At 36.2% G+C, this 16,832-nt stretch overlaps 1 protein-coding gene across 1 annotated transcript; it reads left to right on the top strand.

Annotated features, from left to right (window-relative positions):
• The first annotated feature begins 10,293 nt into the window (after window positions 1–10,293).
• On the top strand, window positions 10,294–10,778 carry LOC132614745 (monothiol glutaredoxin-S1-like). The gene has a single exon (XM_060329270.1). The coding sequence runs from the start codon at window positions 10,401–10,403 to the stop codon at window positions 10,707–10,709; it is 309 nt and encodes a 102-aa protein (XP_060185253.1). The 5' UTR covers window positions 10,294–10,400; the 3' UTR covers window positions 10,710–10,778.
• Window positions 10,779–16,832: the final 6,054 nt, after the last annotated feature.

The raw sequence follows: 16,832 nt of genomic DNA, 5'->3' as shown, positions 1-16,832 counted from the left end.
TAAAATAAATAATAGCCCCGATAGGAACCCCTTTTATGATGGATCCTGCCACTGAGAATAGGACCAGGCCAAGTATGACAAAAGTGAGAGTTGAGGTGAATCTCACCAAGACTAAAATTAACTCTATCTTCATTGGTATTGAAAATGAAAATTGCCCTCGCAAAGGATTTTATCAGAAGCTTGAATATGAGAATGCCCCCAAATTTTGCACCCATTGCAAGATGCTGGGGCACTCAATAATCCAATGTAGAAAGGTTGAGAAGAAAAAGGAAAGGGATCAGATGTTAGAAGCGGAAGGACAAACCAGGCAGAATCAGTCTGAAAAAGGGGAAATACAACAATAAAAATCGAATACTGAAATGAATCAGGAGAATAATGATGGACAGGATGAGGATGGTTTCGTAGAAGTTACCAGGAGGAGGAATAAGAAGGTATTAAAGAGTACTAACACCCGGATTGGAAATGGTCACGCTAGAGGAACAGGGAAAAAGGATGCTCAAAACAAAACAGAGGAGAATCATCAGACACAGAGGACAATTCAATTTAATCAACAAGATGATCCTCAGTTCGAGGGGTAGGGGATTAAATGCATAAACACCAGTGGAAAACAGACTGGTCTGCAAGGCGACCAAACTGCCACTGGAAATAGCAAGGCGACCAAACTGCCCGTCAATGCCACTGGAAACAGCAAGCTGCCAGTCGCTGCCACTGGAAACAATAAGCTTCCAGTTGATGCCGCTGGAAACAGCAAGCTGCCAGTCGACCAAACAGTCACTGGAAATAGCAAGCTGCAAGTCGACCAAACAGTCACTGGAAACAGCAAGCAGGGTAACGAAATAATTCCTGGTGGGACGCAAAATCCTGAAGAAGAAAACAAGTAACATGAAATCAAAGGAATGGGAGCCAAAGGCCAAAAAAAGAAACAAAAGAAGAGAAAAAAGAAAGTTACTGCAACTAGATTTCTCAAGAACATGTTATGGGTAAAACAGAAATTAAGATGTGGTAATGGTCAAGAAATCCTCGAAGAAACTGATAAATCTTTAGATTGAAATAAGCGAACATAGGAGCAACACCAGAACAGTATGGAAGTCAATCAAGGTTTAGATGTGAATGACACAGCTGATAGCCAGGGCAGCAGTTCGAGAGGAATACAAAAGTATCATATGTCTCCTACAACAGCAGATACTGCGTGTCTATAGCTAAAAGGAGGCAGGATAGAGATTGATTTGGGAAACATTGAGTTCATTCCTCCTGAAAATAGACAAGGCACATTAGTAGACAATAACTCGGATCAGGAATATTGCTATGATACCAATGAAGAACAAATTGCTGAAATATCCTCGGATGAGGAAGTTGCTGATAGCTTCTTAGACGTCTCTGAAGAAGAAGAAGCACAAATCCTTGCCAGTTTATATGAAATCTTTGCTCCAAAAGAAAGCAAGGACCCTATCACACAAGAAATAGAACAAGCAATATTACAACAAGGTTGTCACCAAGAGGTAACAAAAACAAGAAAGGTAGGAAGAACAAAAAAGGAAACAAAAATAATGTTTCAGAAAAACCTGAACAATCTGAGAAGGTTGTCTTATCCCCAGAGGTTCCTTTATGATTAAGTATATAATTTGGAATATTAGAGGTAAAACCTCCAAGGGTGCTCTGGATAGACTTACTAAGATTGATAGACTTCACAAAATTAATTTTATAACTTTACAAGAACCTTTTCATACTAGCAACAAAATCGAGAAGTTTAGGAGAAGGATGGGGTTCGACCATGCCATCTCCAACTCTCATAGTAAAATTTGGATATTCTGGAATTCTAACTTTGTTTATTTAGTAGTTTCCAAGACTAGGCAACAGGTTACCTTGCAGGTTTATTTACAAGACAAAACGGATAATTTCTGGATAACAACTGTTTATGCCAGATCTAAAGCAAACAAAAGGAAGTATCTTTGGCAGAAGTTAAGAGACTTGAATTCCATCATTGGTGGCCCATGGGCCATCGGGGGTGATTTTAACTCTATAATGGAAGCCGAAGAAAAGAAATGGGGTGTTCCTTTTAGATTAAGTACCTGTTTCGATTTTATAAATTGTATGGATGATTGTGGTATGACAGATGCTGGTTTTGTAGGTAATGTTCACACTTGGTGCAATGGGAGAAGAGGGACGGAGAGAATTCATATGAGATTAGATAGGTTGTTACACAATGAAGAATGAAGTACTAAATTCCCAAACATCAATGTGGAGCACGTATCTAAGACTGGTTCTGATCACAATTTACTCCTTGTCAATTACACTAATGACAACCAACAGATAATTAAATACTTCAAATTTCTTAACTTTTGGACTGACCAAAAAGATTTTCTTCTTTTGGCTAAAACAGTCTGGGAAACAGAAGTATATGGAAACCCTATGTGGAGATTACAACAAAAGCTGAAAACTTTGGGTAGGGAGCTTAGTAAGTGGTCCAGAAACAATATTGGTGATGTGTTTGAAAATGTCAAGAAATTTGAGAAGGAAGTTTCAGATGCAGAAACCGCTTATCTAAACTCTGATGCTGATACTGATAGAATGCTGCTTAATAAGACTAAAGCTAAATACATCAAATGGTTGAAAATGGAAGACTCTATTTTACGGAAAAAAGCTAGAATCAAATAGGCAGAAGAAGGGGATTCCAATACGAAGTACTTTTATAGTACTATCAAGGCTAGGAGAAGAAAAGCCCAAATTTATAAGATTAAAGATGGAAATGATCATTGGGTAGAAGGTAACGCAAACATCTCCAAAGCTGCAATTGATCATTTCAGTGAAATTTTCACTGGCAACTCAAGGGATATGAATTTGGACTTTATTAGAGGATGTGATAATCTGGTCAGATCTGAGGACAACCACCTTTTAACAAGATATCCCACAGCAGAAGAGATTAAGATGGTAATAGATTCTATGGACCCTAACAGTTGTGCAGGACCAGATGGATTTAATGGTCATTTTTTTTAGCACTGCTGGGACATCATCAAAAGAGAGGTAATATCCTTTGTTCTTTCATTTTTCATGGTTCTGAACTCACAAAGTTCTATACTCATTCTTGTTTGACTTTGATTCCTAAGGTTACTTCTCCTTATTGTTTCTCTAAGCTCAGACCTATCAGTCTTAGTAATTTTTCAAACAAAATTCTATCTAAAATTCTTGCTTTAAGTATTAACAATATTTTGCCTAAGATTATATCTGAGAATCAATCTGGTTTTGTGAAAGGTAGGCAAATTATCGAGAATATTTTCTTAACACAAGAGATCATTCATGGTATTAGACCCAACCCGGAGAGCTGCAATGTTATTTTTAAATTAGATATGTCCAAAGCTTATGATAAATTGTCTTGGAATTTTTACTTATTTCCATTCTTAGAAAGATGGGATTTGATGAGTTTTTTTTATTTAGATTGTTTATAGATTGATTTCTAACAACTGGTATTTTGTCATAATAAATGGAGTTAGATATGGTTTCTTTAAATCTTCTAGAGGCTTAAAACAGGGAGACTCCCTATCTCATGCTCTTTTTATTATTGCTACTGAAAATCTGTCAAGAACCTTGAATAATCTTAATCAAAATGATAAGTTCATTAATTTTTCCATGCATAAAAAAGGGCCCCAAATTAATCACCTTAGCTATGCTGATGACCTTGTCCTTTTCACTTCTGCTGATAAATTTTCTATTAAGCTCATTATGAATCTGCTAAGGTTGTATCAAAATGCTTCTGGTCAGGAGATTAACAATGATAAGACCTTCTTTATCACCCATAGTAAGACTAACAGGATTTATAACAGGAGGATAAGAAGGTGGACTGGTTACAAACAATCTTCTTTCCCCTTCACTTATTTAGGTTGTCTTATGTACAGTGGTAGGAAGAGAATCTCTTATTTTTCTGATATTTCCAAAAAGGTTCTTAATAAGATTGCAAGTTGGCAAGGAAGATTCTTATCCCCTGGAGGTAAGGCCACCATTATTAAGCATGTTGTACAATCACAAGCCTTACATATATTTGCTGCTTTAATGCCACCTGTTACATCAATCTATGAGATTGAAATGCAGTTTGCTAATTTCTTTTAGGGTGAGAAAGACGGGAAAAACAGCTATCATTGGTCCTCTTGGGATAACATGAGTTATCCCACCAAAGAAGGGGGCTTGGGTCTCATGAGCTTACTTGACATCTGTCATATTTTTGTTGCTAAAAGATGGTGGAGATTGAGAACAGAACCTTCTTTGTGGGCACAATTTATTAGAGCAAAGTATTGCCAGAGAAGCAATCTCAACTCTAAGATAATTGCTCCAAAGGACTCGGCTGCTTGGAAAGATTTACTTCATATCAGAGATAAAATTGAGGCCAACATCAGTTGGAACATTAACTCTGGTAACATTCTTTTTTGGTGGGATAACTGGACTCAACATGGGTCTCTTTATCAGATGCTAAATCCTATGTCAAGCCTGGTAATGTAAAAGTTAAATATTTTTTAGTGAATCAGCAATAGGAGCTAGATGATAATCCTTTTTTCTTATCAAGGGATACTTTGAATTTGATCAAAAGTATTCACATTGGTAAAGAAGATAAAAAGGACTAGGGTATTTGGAATCTGAATAGCAATGGCCTTTTTACATGTTCCAGTGCTTTTGATTTACTGAGAAATAAACAAGTATCCCCTCCTATCTATAACTACATATGGATTAAAGAAATTCCTTTCAAGGTTTCTTTCTTCATGTGGAAGCTTTTAAAGAAAAATCTCCCTCTGGATGCTAATCTTTCAAGATTTAACATTGACAAAGGTGCTAGTTGTTGCTGTTGCAGGATTGTATATGTGGAAATTGGTAATCATGTTTTTGCACAAAGTGAACTTGCAAGACAAACATGGCAAATCATTACCAGACCTCTGGGGATTAGCATTACTGGCTCAACAGTTCAAACAGTTCTTTGGCAGTGGTGGAGACAAAAACCAAGAAATATTGTTCATAAATTCCTCCTACTTATCATTCCAATGATAGTATGTTGGGAAATTTGGAGAGCAAGGTGCACTAGGAAATTTGAATTCAAAAATATTACTGCATCTAATATATGTTTTCAATCTTTATTTCAGATCAAGGTGGCAATCAGAAAGAAATTCAAATCCATAGACTACACCTAGAACTGGAGCAAAGTTTGTTTACAAGCAAAAAATTTCAAAGCAGTGATAACAAGTAAGATGATCAAGTGGAGCAAACCAACAGGTAACACTTGGAAGCTCAACACGGATGGAAGCTACATGGAAAATCAAAACAAAGCAGGAGTCGGCGGTATTGTTAGGAACAGAAATGGGGATATGGTCATGGCCTCTGCACATCCATCCTAATTCTGCACTAACAATTATAGTGATGCATATACAGCTCTAGTCGGTAGTTCTTGGTGCGTCAATCATCCCTTTGAAGCCCTTGAAGTTGAATTGGATTCCAAGATGGTCGTACAAATGATTGAGGGTTCCATTAAACCTCCTTGGAGGTTACATGGCATCATAGAAAGCATTAAGTCAAAGATGGCTCATAGAAACATTTCAATACAACATTGCTATAGAGAAGGAAATGAGGTGGCAGATGCCCTAGCTAAATACACAACAAGAATACAAATCCCTAGAATTTTTTTGATTGAAGGTGACTTGCCGATGGAAGTTAGAGGACCACTCAGAATGAATAAACTCAAACTTCCTTCCTTTAGGACGAGAGTTAAAAAGAATGTAGGTTGGCACTTTGAACCTCCGTGATGTGACTTAGGCGAAATGTATTAACTGACTTAAAGTTTCAATGCATTAGTATATCTTTTGTATAGTTTTGAATGTAATCTTGTGTAAGGAGGTAAGGTACCATGTCCCCCTCCAATGTACCTGTATTTTGGAATCAATGGACATGGTAGGGGTCATGCCAAACCCCTCATCACTACGATGGTGATGGATTTTGGAAAAAAAAAAGTAAAAGGTTCAAATTTATTGTACTAAACTATCAAATTGGATTATAATATATCTTCTACAATAGTTTGAAGATAAATGATTCCTGAATAACTTAAAATGTGTCAATATATCTCTGAACAGCTGAAAAAGCTGAAACGTACACCTATTTAACTTCCACCCATTAGCCAAATTATACGATTTTTTCCATGATCCTGAACAATTGAAAATGTATAAATATAACCCCTGAACAATTGAAAATGTCTAAATAGAGGACGATAAGAAAAAAAAAGGGCAGTCAGGTACACAAAGCATTCCACGTTAGTAAGGTTCGGGGAAGGACCGCACCCCAAAGGGTCTGATGTAGACATCCTACACCAATGTAAGTATTAGTGGCTGCTTCCACGCTCAAATCCGCGTTCTAAGGTCACACAGCGACAACTTTGCTATTGCTAGTTCCAACGACATATTTTAACCTTATGAAAATTATTATGAACAAATTTTCAGTAAGGATTTATATAGCTCATCCTAGCTTGTTTAGAATTGAGGCGTTGTATTAATTATTGCAGCTTGTGAAATGTGAACTCATTTAGAGAAATGTCTTTCAGTTTTGCTTGATCAACCAGGAAATGACGAAGACCAACGATTAGTAGTAATAGATGAATCATCTGGAAATGCACAAGGACAAGTAAAAGGGCATCAAGTGGTGAAAGATGAACCAAATAAAAATGCACAAGGGCAAGTGAAAGATGAGCCTGAAAATGCAAAAGAACGTGTACAAGTACTGGGGGCGTTTCTACATAGAGCACTTATAACAATATATCGTAGAATAACAATATTTGCAAAACAAGCACGACCTCCGGGCAAACGATCGTCTCCTTCTCCAGGGACTGGGAATTGAGAAAAGACACCTTTTGAATTGCACCAAGAAAACACTTTTTGGATTGCATTTCTCCTTCTCACCCTTTCATTATTTATAAATTCAAAGGTCTTGCCTCAGATTTTATACGCCAAAATCTGAATTTTTTTTCCCATCTAAACTGTTCACTGCTTATTTTCAAAACAAAATTATAGTAGAGTCGTGTAATTTGCTGCGGCTATTGAGTTCGACGAAGTTCTGAAAATTGAATTGCCGCTATTACAAAATAGAATTCTGTTTTATCTTAGGAGCTAGGAATTAATCTGAAACCTTGGACAACAGTGAGGGAATGAAATTCCTTAAGGAAACACAAGTAAAATGTGGGCTCGGAGTTAAATTTAATTTTACATTAATAATTTATGTACTCGTCTTACTTCTTGTTTTGGAAACTAAAATCTTTGAATTTTGTACTCCGTTATTATACTCCGTTTGAAGATGTAAAAACTTAACCGACTAAATCTATTTATTTTGTATAAATTTGGTTTCAAGATATAAAAACTGTCGTTTATTAAATTTCTTTGGTTAAGGAAACATGAACTAATATGATAACATGAACTAATATACAATCCTTGGAAGTCACATTGATTTCAAAAATGAAAGAATAGCTATGACCTAAGTATAACTTTATCTATATATACATCAATTACAAGCAAATTAAAATGGGAGAAATAACAACCCTCCGAAGAAGCTTAAAAATTCTCTACAATGGCTGATTTATTTTTGTCAAAAACTTCTGGCTAGCCTTTCTACCTAGTCATTATTAATTTCTATACCCAAATGGCATTAGCTCTTATGAGCAATTGTTTGAGCTTGCCCCTCACGTTAAGGCTCATGATCTCATTAGCACCACCAACAAACTCATTCCCTATAAAAATTGCTGGTACACTAGGCTGACACCCTATATCTATCAGTGCCGTCTACATTTGCATTCCATTTGGATGTGTATCGAGCTCGTAAATGGCAGGGTTTGCTCCAAAACTACGGATTAGGGTTTCGATGCTATGAGAAATGCAACAACTACTCTTTGTGAAAATCACCACTGGGCTTGCTTGCTGCTCCCAACTTCATCACCATATCCATCTTTAGACAACTTGAAGAAATTATGAGTTTGGGCAAATGCCAAGATATGTATGCAAGCTTTTAGTTAAGAGGATGAAAGTTCAAGAAAATTATGTGAAGCCTAGAAGAAATGATTAAGGTTTGTAAAGTGAATTTCAGGCTTGATTTGCTGTTAAGAAATTGAACCTATCATGAAGCTATATATAGATGCATTATGTTGGCTAAAAGAGAGAAAAAAAAAGTGAATTTTTTGCTAGAAGACTTACAAGTTGATGGATATATCTAGATTGTTCTTGATCACTTGTATGATAAGGGCATAATGTACAATCTATCATCTTTAAAATGAAAGAATATAATCTATCATCTTTAATATATTCCCAGATCATATGTCACAGGCTCACAACATGAACATCTTATTGTTCTGTTCCTGTTTATTGGCTGTCACTAGTGGGCTCAATCCCTTTAGGGACCAAAGCTTCACGCATTAATGTTGCATTTCCTGTTTGTACCTAATGAATAGGAGGATTTAATTTATATATACTGACAATATAATTTATTTTTACTTTATTAAAATATTCTAACCTGTTCTAACAGACAACCAGTCTTATCTTTCAAGATACTAATTAATCCATCTACTTTTTTATGGTTGATTTACTTGTAATTATCATTTAGAACCTTAGCAGTTTAAAAATCTTTTCCACTGTCACTACATAGAAGTTAAACTCCTCGATTAGTAGCAATTTTGTATCCTTTAATAATTAGTTTTTGGAAATGAACATAATATACTGTGTTCCACTTAAAAACAATGTATCTGCTAAAGGAATAAGAAAGTTATCCAGCTAGACTGATCTTTTCCAATACAACCAAAGATATTGCAATCTTATTTTCTAATAGAGAGAAATGAAATCTTTCCTTTTTCAGAATATATCCTCATAGAAGTGCTGTTGAAATCAGGTCCACATTATTATCCGTACCAAAAGGAAATTTAAACTTCTCCTAGTTTGGTCGGTACATGACTATATAACTTGGTACAAATTACATTAGGAATAAAGTAAGTCAATTGATCAAGAAATGGAACGTAGTACAACTCTATATTTTCATCACACTTAAAAGGGCTCCTCTTTGCTAACTCGAAAGGTCGCATATAATGTGGCACATTTTTGGATCAGTCAAACAAAAAAAGCATATAAGATAAAAAGCTAGTATAAGTTTGCAACGGTGATTTTGATTGATTTTAACTTTTAATCGTTATGGAAATCAACTACAACCCAATAACTTTTAACTTCGCTTATCAAATAAAATAAATTACTGTCAAACAAGTCCGAATTCTGGCGTCCCACAAATTCTCTTGTGCAAATTGGAACACATTCCCCTGCCATTGCAAAAAGGGAAAATGACAAACCTTCCTATTGATGGCTAGAAGATTTACATTCTTATGTCATGTTAGATAAATTAAGTTTTAAACGAGAATTAGTTTCCTTGTTGAAATCCATATTTGTTTAAAAGTGGTTTTGTATCTGCAAAATTTAGTCAGCTAAGGCACTAAATAAATTGCTGGCGGTTTCACTTACAGGCATAGGCGGAGCTAAAATTTTAGCTTATGGGTTCTGAATCACAATTATTTTTGTTTGTTGGGTTCTTGATAAATTATATACACATATTAAATGAATTTTTCATTATAAATAAAAAATTTAAGCCTAAGCTACTACTTAAACCATAATCGCAATGTTGGGTCCGCCCTACTTACAGGTTCCATTGTTCATGTATTAACTCTTAGTACTTTTTAGATTATCCTTTCAAAGGTAGCAAAGGACCATTTCTTCTTCTTAGCACTTTTTTTTTTTCTCAGAAAGGATCAATTAATGATAAGATCAGGAAGATTGAGGTAGTAAGGATCGATAATTTTACTTTATGCCAAATGGAATTTGAACCAAGTTTGTCATGTACCGACCATACTAGGAGAAGCTTCAAAATTTCATTGTGATACGGATCGTAATGTGGACCTAATTTCAACAACACGTCTATGAGGATATATTCTTAAAAGATTTCATTTTTTCCTCAAATTAAAAGTAAGATTTCTATTGAAAAACTAAAAAAGAACAGAAAAAAAAAATCGACATAAGATGAGCTTTAGCTAGTGACATATATATGTTCTGGGAATATTTTAAAGGTGATATAATATTTTTATTTTTTTTCATTTTCAGCTTGAGTATGTTATGCTACTTTAGAATCTAGATAAGGCATGCAAGTGATCAAGAAAAATCTAGACATATCCACCAACTTGTAATTCTCTTCTAGCAATTTTATCCCTTTTTCTCATATAGCTACCATAATGAATCTATAAATAGCTTCAAGATAGGTTCAATTTTCTCAACAACAAATCAAGCCTGAAAATTCACTTCACAGACCTTTAGCCTTCACAAGTTCTTTAATTTGCTCTTCACTATTAATTGAATTTCTTTATAATGGATATGGTGATGAAGTTGGGAGCAGGTAGCCCAGTAGTGATATTCACAAAGAGTAGTTGTTGCATTTCTCATAGCATCGAAATCCTAATCCGTAGTTTTGGAGCAAACCCTACAGTTTACGAGTTAGATACACATCCAAATGAGAAGCAAATGGAGAACGCATTGATTGAACTAGGGTGTCAGCCAAGTGTGCCAGCAATTTTTATAGGGAATGAGTTAGTTGGTGGTGCTAATGAGATCATGAGCCTTAATGTGAGGGGCAAGCTTAAACAATTGCTCATTAGGGCTAATGCCATTTGGGTATAGAAATTAATAATGACTTGGTAGCAAGTCTAGGAATTTTGACAATAGATCAACCATTAGTGGCGTTAACTTTTTTTAAAAAAAAATCAACCATTTGTAGAGTTTTTTTTTTTTTTTTTTTTTTTAGCTTCTTCGGAGGGTTGTTTTTTTAGCTTCTTCGGAGGGTTGTTTTTTCTCCCATTTTAATTTGCTTCTTGTTGTCCTAAACAAGCTATACTTTGGTCATAGCTAGTGGCGATTTTGCTTTGTTCACAGCTGATGGCATGAAAGAAGTTAATAATAATGACTATCTTTATATATATATTGCATTTTAATCTTATATCAATATTATCTTATACTTTAATACTAAAGTGTGTTTATTTGCGTTATGTTTTTATTATTTTTACATTTTGAAATTGAGCTAAGTCCATCATATGAAATAAACAATATCAAGCTCTTAATAATGATCTCTAACACCTTTATTTGAAGTAAATCATTCTAGACATAATGATCTCCAAATTATGTAAGAATTCTCCGTTTACTAAGGGTTTCAAGATCAACACTTCTTTCTGTTGAAGATAACGATCAATCTAGTGATCCTTATCATCATGATAACGATCATGATAGGATCAGTTAGTGATTAGTTAATGATAATAATGATTAGTGCTAACGTGATAAGTTATAAGTTCTTTTATTGTATTAGGAGTCTAGTCGTATACATCTGATATACATGATCATATACACGACTCATGTGTGTATAAATCAGTGTTTTAAAAGGCGTTTTTGAGGCGAGCCTCGGGGCGAGCCCCGGGGCGGGGCGTACCAAAAATGCCTCGGGGCGATGGGTCGGGGCGCAAGTCCCCAAAGGTGTACGCCCAGCAATTTGGGGCGTACGCCCAGGCGTTTGGGGCGAGTTTTTTTTTTGTTGGGGCGTAAGCCTAGGCGTTTGGGGCGAGTTTTTTTTTGTTGGGGCGTAAGTCCAGAAAACTTCTTCAAAATAAAACGAAATTTGTTAAATAAGTCCTTAGTATAATGCCCAAATTTTTAAAAGTCAACATGTAATTACTCAAATATTTTAAAAAGGAACTGAAACATTAAATTTAAAAGTCAAGACCTTTTTTTATTGCTAGAATGCCTAATATATGTTCTTTTCCAATTATTTATCTTGTCTTCTACTATCTCAAAAAAGTAACGAGCAGTCACTTATACTTGTAAGTACGTATAATAGATTGTTCTAATTAGTTTTTTTGTGGGGGTGGAGTATATATATGTATATATATATATATATATATATATATATATATATATATATATATATATATATATCACTTATTTATTGTTTTCTTCAAATTTTTACGTTATTTAACCAATTTAAAAGTATTTATTATAATTATATCATTTTATAAAATACTAAAAATTAAAGTCCCATGAGGCTTACGCCTCGTGCCTCGGGGCTTACGCCTCGCTGAGGCAGACATAAAACGCCTCGCCTTACGCCCCCGCCTTTTAAAACACTGGTATAAATACACTGCTTCAGTACTTGTAATCATTCATCAATAATCCTTTTTTTCTCTCGTCCTCTATTTTTTTTTTTTTAATAATTCTTACCCAGCACGCTGGGCTAAGTTGTATTGATATAAGAAGAGGGGGGCATGGACCTTACCTCTTTATATGGATACAACAGGTGATTCCATCACCACAAAAAGGAGAAGGTTTCCCTAAGACAAAGTCCTTCAAGCTAGCAACACAAACTCTATACATTTAACTAACTTTGTAATTAGATTTGTGGAATCTAGTCCTAAGATTTGGCATCTGCCATTTATCAAGCTGGAAAGGTCCCTTCGAGATTTGAGGCAACTGATCAAAAGTATAATAAATCTTGTTGTGGTTCTGGCTTGCAGCAAGTTTTGCCAGAGAATCAGCAACTTGATTTCCCTCTCTGTAGTTGTGAAGCACTGTGAAATTGCAATGTACAAGATTTCTGATAATTCTATCAATAATCATCTTCAGCTTGAGATTGTTAGTAGTTCTAGAACTGATCATGTTAGCAATGATTTGAGAGTCAAGTTCCATTGAGAAGTCAGTGTATCCTTGGAGAGCACACCACTTCCCACCAAACTCAGCCGCCAAAGCTTCGGCCATGTTGTTACTATTACACTGTACAGCAATAGAGAAGGCCATAATGAGGTTCCCATTCGAGTCCCTTACTATTCCTCCAATACCAGCATTACCAATTGTGGGGTTGTAGCTTTTATCAGTGTTTACTTTGACAGTCCCTTGCAAAGGTTTTTGCCAAAGTACTTGCTTAACAATAGTAGTAGGTCTGAGGATTTCAATCATTTGACACAATAAACACAATAAAGGCCACTGTTTATTGATGTCAATACTTGGGGCCATTTTGTGTATGGCATGTTTGATCTTCCACAGACATTGTTGCTCCATCCTAGTGTACTGAAACTTCCTTTGTGATCCATATCTGCAAGTACAGCTCTGTCTCCATATTTCCCAGCAGATGATAGTTGAAGTGAGCTGCAAAACCAATTTGTGCATTTTGTTTTTTGGAGCTGTTTCCCACCATTTCCTGAACACAGAAGAGGCAGATCCATTAGAATGTTGGATTCCCAGGGGTCTGCCTAGGCTATTCCATATTTTCTTGGCTGCTTCACTAGTCACAAAAGCATGGTGACTAGTGTCATTCACTGAAATCCTGCAGCAAGAGCAATCAAATCTTAAATCATAACCAAATTTCTAACAGTGTCACTGAAAGGTAGTTTGTTCTTTAAGAGCCTCCATGAAATGAAAGAGGTCTTAAAGGGCAAACTATTATGCTAGACTTTGTTTAGAAAAGGATTTTTAATGCTATGAGCTCTTAGCAGATTCCAGGCAGAATAATTAGTGAAATGCCCATCATCAGTAAGATTCCAAATAGGAAAATCTAGCATGTTACAGTTACCAATAGTAATATTATTAATGATATGCTTTAAAAGATGGGGAGAAGGCTTGTATGGAGTTTATCAATATTCCAAGCTCCATCCATAATAAAGGATTTAACACAGAGTTTAGAGGATTTACTTGGTCCTGGTAAGAGATTGGCTAAAGGACCCATACCTGTCCAGTTATCCCACCAGAAACTAGACTCACCTGCTTGGATCTTCCTAATCATCTGAGGTTCAGCTTGAGCTTTAATCTTCATCATGCTTTTCTACCCATGTGAGTCCACAGAAGCAACAACTTTTCCTACTAGATGTGGCCTTTTGCAATATTTGGCTTTAAGAAAGTTTCCCCAGAGGATGGTTTGTGTCACGACCCAAACCGATGTGCAATGACTAGTGCCCGAGCTGGGCACCCATATACGACCCGCTAGATATAATCAGACTAAAACTGAAACAATATGGCACTCTGTAAAAGCATGCTGTGAACTCATCATATCATACATCAGCAAGAACCTGTCTCTTGAGAAGTCACAGTTAGCCAAAACATGACAAATATGCAAGCCGACAAGGCTGTCACTATACACGGGGACGTCCAAGACGATCTACATCGATATAGCTGACCAAACCATATATACACAACCCACATATGTCTACATACCTCTAAGAATATAGCAGAATCTATGTCAAAAGGATCTGTACCCAAAATATCTCAAGCTTCGGAACAATGGAGCTCTCCAAGCAGCTGAGCAAAAGTCCTAAGCCGGAGCATCACCAAACTGAGTGTCTGTACCTGTGGGCATGAAACGCAGCCCCCGAAGAAAGGGGGTCAGTACATAAAATGTACTGAGTATGTAAAGCATGAAGTACAATAATGAAGATCATGTCTGAGTAGAAGATGACAGGAGACAAGTATGATAATCAAGGATACCAATGCATCTGTGCCTTATGAGATGAGAGTCATGCATATATATAATATACCGTACCCGGCCCATGTTGGGACTCAGTGAAATCATTATATACATACCGTACCCGACCCTCTAGTGAGGGACTCGGTGAAATCATCATATACATACCGTACCCGGCCCTCTAGTGAGGGACTCAGTGAAATCATCATATACATACCGTACCCGGCCCTCTAGTGAGGGACTCGGTGAAATCATCATACACATACCGTACTCGGCCCTCTAGTGAGGGACTCGGTGAAATCATCATATACATACCGTACCCGGCCCTCTAGTGAGGGACTCGGTGAACAATGCAATGAAACTGTGCACGAATACGTACGCGACCTGGGACTCGGTGAATGATATATTAACGTTATGCACGAGTAAAATATCATGAGCAACAATATGAAAACTAAATCATCATCTGAGACTCAACAGAATAATCAGAATGAGCCAACACTTGAGAATCAAAGACAACTATCATGTCAAGTACCGCCGAGAATTAGAGTTCATTGGAGTCATGTATGTTCGTCGTTCGCTCACTTTATGTAGTTCATGCCAAAAAGAAATAGGGGATAGCCTTACATACACTTTGGAGCCTTTAGAAGTAGAGTCATCATCAATGAGTAAAATTGAGAAAATCTAGAAGTAGCTCCACATTCTCATATTCGCTTTGAAATCATAAACTAAAAAAAAAATCATCATTATCATTGTCACCATCATAAAATCATTCTTATTATATACATCATGAGAAGATTTAAGAACCATGGAATTTTAGCTTTTGAAGACAAGAAGGTTACAGAAACATTTATGAAATCATACCATAGGAATCATGCCTTTGAAAGAAAGAGACGAGCCTTAACATACCTGTTCAGCCACCAACTACCTACGCTTATCCATCTGAGCCCGCAAATCTACATATAAGGCCATTCGTACTATTATTAGGCCTATTGTTATATACTTATCCTAAGCCTTCAAATAAATCTTCCAAAAAATCTGCTAAAATTTCGGCAGCATCTCCTCTGTTTATATGCCTAGCCTAGAATCCCAACTCAGCAACCAACAACTACAACAACAATACCAATATTAACCATAATATTTTCAATATCAAAATACTTCATAAATATCACATATGGTGTTTTTCCCATATTTCCACCATAGAATTATTTTATAACTATTTAACAGCTTCATCTCCGTAAATAAACCAAAATTAACGTTAATAACAAGAGACTCATACCTTTCTCTCGATAATATCGCTACATCTTCACTTCTCCACCTTTATCTTAAGCCACAACATGCCGTTATACGATTTTTCAATCACAACTATACATTGCTGGACTGGAATTCGGAAATTATACTTGACCCGGGCTAAAATTTGATAGTTGGAGGTTGGGAGAACTCTCCAGAGTTTTTGGGAACATTTAGGGGTGTTTGGTATGAAAATAAGGGGATAATACCCCTTATATAGCATTTTAGATTCTGCCTACACTGACTAAAAAAGTGTTCAGCGCGATCGCGCTGCTTCCTGGCGCGTTTGCGCAGGCTTATTCCACTGCCTGCGCGTTTGTTCAGTAAAAGGGCCATAAACTTTGCTTCCAATATCTTGTGAGGGCTCACGACCTACGGTTGGAAAGATAATTCAATTATCTACAACTTTCATTTTCTGTGTGACTCCAAATTACAAATTTATCATGGCGTTTTGGCCTCTCCAAGTTAGATCATCCGAAAACGTAACCTTAAATCATCCTTTTGGAGGGCTTATGCCCACATTTGGCTTAAGGGTCCTTCTTAAGACTTGCTCAACTCCCCATGTACTACTATTATAAGTTTTCATATGTCCTTTATAAAACCCCGACATGTGGGCCCCAGCATAGCTTACGATTACGAGGGCTTTTCATCAAGTAACGTATGAACTAATTTACACCATATGGTCCCCAAATGTCATATATATATATATATATATATATATATATATATATATATATATATATATATATATATATATATATATATATATATATATATATATTCTCATGCTCAGATCATATAATATTCATCCCTGGCTCGGTCCTGAAATTTGCTCAACGCATTCGCGCCCCGTGGTGGCGCGTTCGCGCTGAGTTAGCCCTTAGCCTCCTACGCGTTCGCGCCACTCCCTGGCGCGTTTGCGCAGGATATTTTCCTAGCCCGCCATCCTAACTTGTAACATCCATAATTCTCTACTCCGATGTCCTATCGACGAGCGGTTTATTGCGTTGAAAACTAGACTC

This window comes from Lycium barbarum, chromosome 10, assembly GCF_019175385.1.
Source record: "Lycium barbarum isolate Lr01 chromosome 10, ASM1917538v2, whole genome shotgun sequence".
NCBI classification, from domain to species: domain Eukaryota; kingdom Viridiplantae; phylum Streptophyta; class Magnoliopsida; order Solanales; family Solanaceae; genus Lycium; species Lycium barbarum.
This window is presented reverse-complemented; position numbering and strand designations above follow the sequence as displayed.